The 5736-nt window shown below is 60.8% G+C and overlaps 1 protein-coding gene and 1 long non-coding RNA gene across 5 annotated transcripts; one reads left to right on the top strand and one right to left on the bottom strand.

The window, feature by feature from the left end:
- The first annotated feature begins 102 nt into the window (after positions 1–102).
- MRPL55 (mitochondrial ribosomal protein L55) lies at positions 103–2245 on the top strand. Of its 4 annotated transcripts, none has more exons than XM_051840083.3 (5): positions 103–189; positions 434–611; positions 686–768; positions 973–1174; positions 2020–2245. In XM_051840083.3, exons 3-5 carry the CDS (start codon positions 743–745, stop codon positions 2167–2169), a joined length of 378 nt encoding a protein of 125 aa, XP_051696043.1. In that variant the 5' UTR covers positions 103–189; positions 434–611; positions 686–742; the 3' UTR covers positions 2170–2245. The 4 variants fall into 4 exon arrangements, with proteins under 4 accessions (XP_051696043.1, XP_089190820.1, XP_008250900.1 ...); XM_089334694.1 differs by having other exon boundaries at positions 683–768; XM_008252678.5 differs by lacking the exon at positions 434–611.
- A 2316-nt stretch (positions 2246–4561) lies between these two features.
- LOC149125872 (uncharacterized) lies at positions 4562–5576 on the bottom strand. The gene is made up of 2 exons (XR_016234984.1): positions 5445–5576; positions 4562–4702 (listed from the first exon to the last, which is right to left on the bottom strand). It is a non-coding gene; the product is annotated as an uncharacterized LOC149125872 (long non-coding RNA).
- Between the last annotated feature and the right edge of the window lie 160 nt (positions 5577–5736).

The following is a 5736-nucleotide window of genomic DNA, read 5'->3' as shown; positions in this document are numbered from 1 at the left end:
GGCGCCGCACGCACCGCCCCCAGAGACTCCCGGCGCCGCGCGGCCCCGCCCTCGGGTGTGCGTCACCGCCGCGCCTTCCCCGCCCAGCTGGACGTCAGCGCCGCGCGACGCGGGCCGCGACCCTCTCGTGGCCAGCGGGATCCGAACTGCTGACCAGCGAAGTTGGTCCACGGTGACAGCGGCGGGCAGGTGAGCGCCTGGGGCTGCCCGGAAGCAGTCCCGGGGGTCGCGTAGAGGGAGCCGCGGCACAGCCGCTCTCCCCGGGCCCCCTGCCATCCGCGGGGACTCTGGCGAGAATCGCGGTCGCGGCGGCACTGCCCTGCGCCCCGCGCCCCGCGCCCCGCGCCCCTCCCGCAGGCAGCCGGAGGAGCCCTCCGTCCCGGGGCTCGGTGAAGACCAGCGGGACCGAGTGCGCCCCGCGTCCCTCCTGCAGGCAGCCGGAGGAGTCCTCCGTCCCGGGACTCGGTGAAGACCAGCGGGACCGAGTGCGCCCCGTGCGGCCTCCCCGCGGCGTGCGCTGGCTGACGTCAGGACCCGCCTGTTCCGACCGTGGGATTCGCAGCCCATTGCATCCTAAAGGCCGCTCTGTGTGCCTTTCCGGCAGCGGCTAGGTTCTCTGGGGCTTCCTCAGGGCCAAGTGGGTGGGAGGAGTACTTTTGCAAAGAACTCTTCCCTTGCCCAGCAGGTGGAGAGCAGGGCCGGCGGCTGACCCCTGCGCGTGTCCCCGGGGCTCTGAGGAGGAATGGCAGCTGCGGGCAGCCCGCTGGGGTAAGCACGGCCGTCAGGGCCCTGGAGCACCATCAGTACAGGGCTGCCTCCCCGTCCGTAGGCCTGGCCGCCCTGTGGTGGTGCCCGAGGTCAGCTGCCCGGCCATGGCCTGTGTCTTCCTCACGAGTCTGCAGTATTTCCCGCCCCTAACGGGTCACCAGGCTGTCACACAGCTGGCTGACCAGCGCCTGCGTTTGTGTGCAGCCTGCTGTGGCGCACTGCCATGAAGACGGCTGCCCCCAGGCCCCGTGGCCTGCACGTGTCCCCCTGGTGGGCGGACAGCAGCAGGGCCTCTCTCTCTCGCCTGCGTCGCCAGGCCTACGCGCGCCTCTACCCCGTGCTGCTGGTCAAGCAAGATGGCTCCACCATCCACATCCGCTACAGGGAGCCGCGCCGCATGCTGCTGGTAAGCCGCCTGCCCCGGCCGGTCAGCTCGGGACAGACTTGGAGCTGTGGCCACCGCACCACGTGGTAGCAGGCAGGTCCACTCCAGGCAGCAAAATCAGATCGGATCAGTGAGTTGTGTATTTAAAAAAATCAAATCTGAGGGAAACAAGCAGAAAAAGGTCTTTAAAAGAATAAAGTTATTGAAGGGAAAGAAAGAACAGAAAAATCGAGTGCAGGGGCAGCGAGCATTTGGCCCAGCAGTTATGGTGGCTGGGACACCCACATCCCGATCTGAAGACTTGGGCGAATTCCCGCTGTAGCTCCTGGGTGCAGCTTCCGGCCAGTGCAGACTCTGGGAGGCAGCGGGTGATGGCGCACAGACCTGGGCCTTGCCACCCGCATGGGATACTGGCTCTTAACTTCGTCCCTGGCCCTGCCCTAGCTATTGCAGGCATCTGGGGCGTGAGTAGCAGGTGGGAGCTCTCTGATTGCCTCTCTCTCTCTCTCTCTCAAATAAAGAAGCTTTTAAAAACAAGCTAGGGGCCGGCGCCGCGGCTCAATAGGCTAATCCTCCGCTTTGCAGCGCTGGCACCCCAGGTTCTAGCCCTAGTTGCCCCTCTTCCAGGCCAGCTCTCTGCTGTGGCCCAGGAGTGCAGTGGAGGATGGCCCAAGTACTTGGGCCCTGCACCCACGTGGGAGACCAGGAGAAGCACCTGGCTCCTGGCTTCAGATGGGCGCAGCGGCCATTGGAGGGTGAACGAATGGTAAAAGGAAGACCTTTCTCTCTGTCTCTCTCTCTCACTAAAATAAAAACAAGCTAGGGTCAGAGGAAGGTAGACACACCTTGGCCTCTGCTCCCCACAGATGCCCCTGGACCTGGACACCCTGTCTCCCGAGCAGCGCCGGGCCCGGCTCCACAAGCGTGGGGCTCAGCTCCGACCCAAGGAGGAGGACCCAGAGCTGGCCGATGACTTTGACGTGGAGCGTTACAGACGGTTTTGGACCCAGAAGTGAAATGTGACTCAGAGCTGTCTGCCTGTGTGATGAGGACCGCAGGGTGCCTGTCTGTATATGATGCGTTTCCAAGCCACCACATGTGTCAGCGTCTTCCTTGGTGTGTGCCAGACCTCTGAAAAGCACTGGCTCAGAGCCAGGTGGGGCTCCCAGGTGCAGAGTGGGGGGCAGGTCTTGGCTCCATGTAGGACAGAGCCTGTGAGTGTTCACAGTGACTGAGGGCCTGGCGCCCATGGCAGCCAGTCAGAGAGTACCCTTGACCCCAGCCTCTGAGCACCCAGGGCTGCTGGTCTCCAGACTGAGCACGGTGGTCCTCTGTAGCTGGATGTTCCAGAGCACGGGCCTCAGCCGCCTCCCCACCCACCCTGGGCCTTCCCTAATGAGGCTACCTGGGGAGCCGCCAGTGCAGGCAGTGTGTGCAGCCAGCTGCTGCCCTGTGCTCCTGTGGTTCGCATCATGCTGCGCCCACTTCCTGCACACCCAACCCATCACCAGACCCAGAGAAGGCTTGCAGCTCCTTGTCCTGTGCCTTACCAGGACTCCCAGCATCCATGCATGTGTCCTGGGGACCAGCCTGTCTGAACTTGTTGACTGTCCCCTCTGGCCTCGCCTAGGCATGTCCATCCCACCTGCAGCTGCTCTGTGGGGTTGCTACAGAAGTGACTTCCCTCCAGTCCCCTTTCTGTCATTTTCTAGGATGGATGCCCAGCCCTGTCTGCACTCCCTGCAAGATCACGGTGCCTTCCAGTGTCCAGCTGGGATGGACTTCTGGGCTCCTCTCCCCCTGCCTGACTTCCCCCCCTTCTCAGTCCAGCTAAGCTGTCATCCAGATTGACATCTGCTCAGCACACCCAGGAATGTGCCGCCCAGGTGACATCTGCCCTGTGGCCAGTGGCTTGTTGGGCAAGTAAGCTCAACACTGACTCTGCTCTCCCATCTCCCTGGTCCTCTGTCCCTGTGGCTGAGCCACCTGTGCCTCAGATGCTCCAGTCTCCCTGAGACACAGTACATGTCCTCCCAACCAGACTGCAAGCTCATGGCTTGTCCCTGCACCTGGCATCGTGCCTGGTAAACGCTTAATCAATAGTCAGAATAAAGGGATGAACAAGATGTGAAGCTGTTTGTTCAGGCTACTTTAAAAATAACAGACTGATTTATAAGCAAATTTACCGCTTGGTTCTGGACAGTGTTTGCTTTGCCAAGCTGAGTCCATGGATGGATAGTCCAGGTGGAAACATAGAAATTCCCCTAAGGGGGCATCCCAGACCGTCCTGAGATGGGGCTGGAGGGGATCCCAAAGAAAGAAGCACCAAGTGCCAGGCTGATGGTTCCACAGTGTGAGAACGATGTCCCACTGAGCCAGGCCGGCAGCAGAGCCAGGACGTACACGTTATACGAGGTTCTCCTTGGCTCGGGCTAGGACAGGTGTCTTACAGGGACTTTTTCGGTGTCTAGGAACGTTCAAGGCCCCAGCTTGGGCTCAAGCCTGCTGGGAAAATCCTGCAGGTGGACTGGTCAGAGCAGTCAAGGTCCTGGGTGGTTACCCATTGGGACACAAAGAATGGGAGGGTCTGGAGGAAGCCACAACGCCCAGAATCAAGCAGGCAGCCAGCTCCTTGATGTCTTCTCCAGTCCTGTTGATGCTACTACAGAGTTTTAAAATTTGAAATTTATTTTCATTTTACTTGAAATGCAGAACAACAGAGACAGGCAGGGACCTTCCACCTGTTACATCCACACAGCCAGGCAGAAGAGTCTAGAACTCAACCTAGGTCTCCCCTGTGGGTGGCAGGGGCCCAGGCAGTTAAGCCGTCACCTGCTACTTCCCAGGGTGCACATTAGCAGTGAGCTGGATCAGAGCAGCAGAGCCAGTACCAGAACCAGGCGCTCTTGACACGGGACACAGGTGTCCCAAGCTGGAATCTAACCTGGACCTGGAACACCCCACCCCTGTGGTCCCTAATGGCATAAACGAGGGCTGCACCTGCGACCCACCACCTGCTACTACACTTGAGGAGACGACTTCAGTGCGATCCAGTCTAGGAAGAACAAACACAGTGCTGTGCAGGGGCTGGGGTGTACCTGGCCTGTGAATGCACTCAAAGTTGGTGGTGGTGGGGGGGAGCTGGTATTTTTATTGATTTTTCCTGATTTATTTGAGAGCAAGCAAGAGTGTGTGTGTTCACTCCCCACATGCCCGCAGGGAGCCATGCACTCCACACAGGGCTCCCTTGTAGGGGGCAGCAACCCAATTACTTGAGAATTCCAGAAGTGCACTGACTTGTCTTCCCTGACACTGAGTCACAGGCTCAGAGTGACGACAGCGACCCAGGGCCAGCTCTGAGCAGCTTCTTGGTTGCTCTGGACTTTCTTGTTAGTAATGTTACAGCAGTTTAAGGCACACACTTAAACGAGTTTATGGGGCCAGCACTGTGGTTAAGCACAGGTTAAGCCTCTGCCTGTGACAGCAACATTCCATATGGCTATCGGTTCGAGTCCCAGCTGCTCCTCTTCAGTCCAACTCTGCTGCGGCCTACGAGAGCAGTGGAAGATGGCTCAAGTGCTCGGGCCCTTGCACCCACGTGGGAGACCCTGAAGAAACTCCTGGCTCCTGATCCGCGCAGCTCCAGCCGTTGTGGACATTTGGGGAGTGAACCAGTGGATGGAAGACCTCTTTGTGTCTCCCTCTGTCTGTAACGCTGCCTCTCAAATAAATAAATAAATAAATCTCTTAATTTTTTATGTGATAGAACGGGGCGGAGCGGAGGGCGACAGAGAGAGAAAGCAGGAGCCCTCCATCTGCTGGTTCACTCCCCCAAACACCCGCAGCAGCCGGGGCGGGGCGGCAGCCGCAAGCGGGTGCCCCGCGCCGCGGCCAGCAGCGAGCTGGCGGGAGCGCGGCGCCAGGCCGAGCAGTCGCCGGGCTGCTCACAGCCCGCTGGCCTGCCACCTGACCCTGTCTGGGGGCTAGGGGTCTGCGGGCCCCCAGACGCTGCTGGAACGCCTCGTGCAGAATGGCTGCGAGGCCGGCCTCCGCTTCAACTTAGCTGAGCCCCCTACGGGGAATCAGGCTGTCTCCGAGAGACCCCTGCTATTGGCATGCAGTATGTGGAACCCGGTCCAATGGGCACCCCCACAGAAAGACCCAACGAAGACAGCAAAGCCTTAAAACCGTGTGCACTTCCCGAAAGCCTTGCAAAACGGGAAGCAAACTTCCCACTTCTTTGCAAGCTGTTCCAGCTTATTTCCATACTAAGCTGAGGAAAAGAACCCACCAAACTCGCTCCGGTAACCGCTGTCCCCTCCCGCGACGCCCAGCGGCTGCGGGGAGAGCGCGGCCTGGGGGGCAGGGGCCCTCGCCGGAGCCGCACCCGGAACCTGGTCCTCCTGGGTCTGTATCGCAGCGATCGGCGGGGACTTCAGGCAGCGGCCCCGCGCCCACCCGGGCTCCACAGCCCCTCCAGCGCCCGCTCGGCGACGGGGCACTGCGCAGGCGCGGGGGCCCAGTCGGGCGGTGCCTGCGTCGGTGCTCGCTGCGAGGTGGGTGGTGGTGCGCAGGCGCGCGGG

This window comes from Oryctolagus cuniculus, chromosome 6, assembly GCF_051225735.1.
Source record: "Oryctolagus cuniculus isolate XC-2025 breed Fujian yellow rabbit chromosome 6, ASM5122573v1, whole genome shotgun sequence".
Taxonomy (NCBI): domain Eukaryota; kingdom Metazoa; phylum Chordata; class Mammalia; order Lagomorpha; family Leporidae; genus Oryctolagus; species Oryctolagus cuniculus.
The sequence above is the reverse complement of the archived record's forward strand: the minus strand, read 5'-3'. Positions and strand labels throughout refer to the sequence as shown.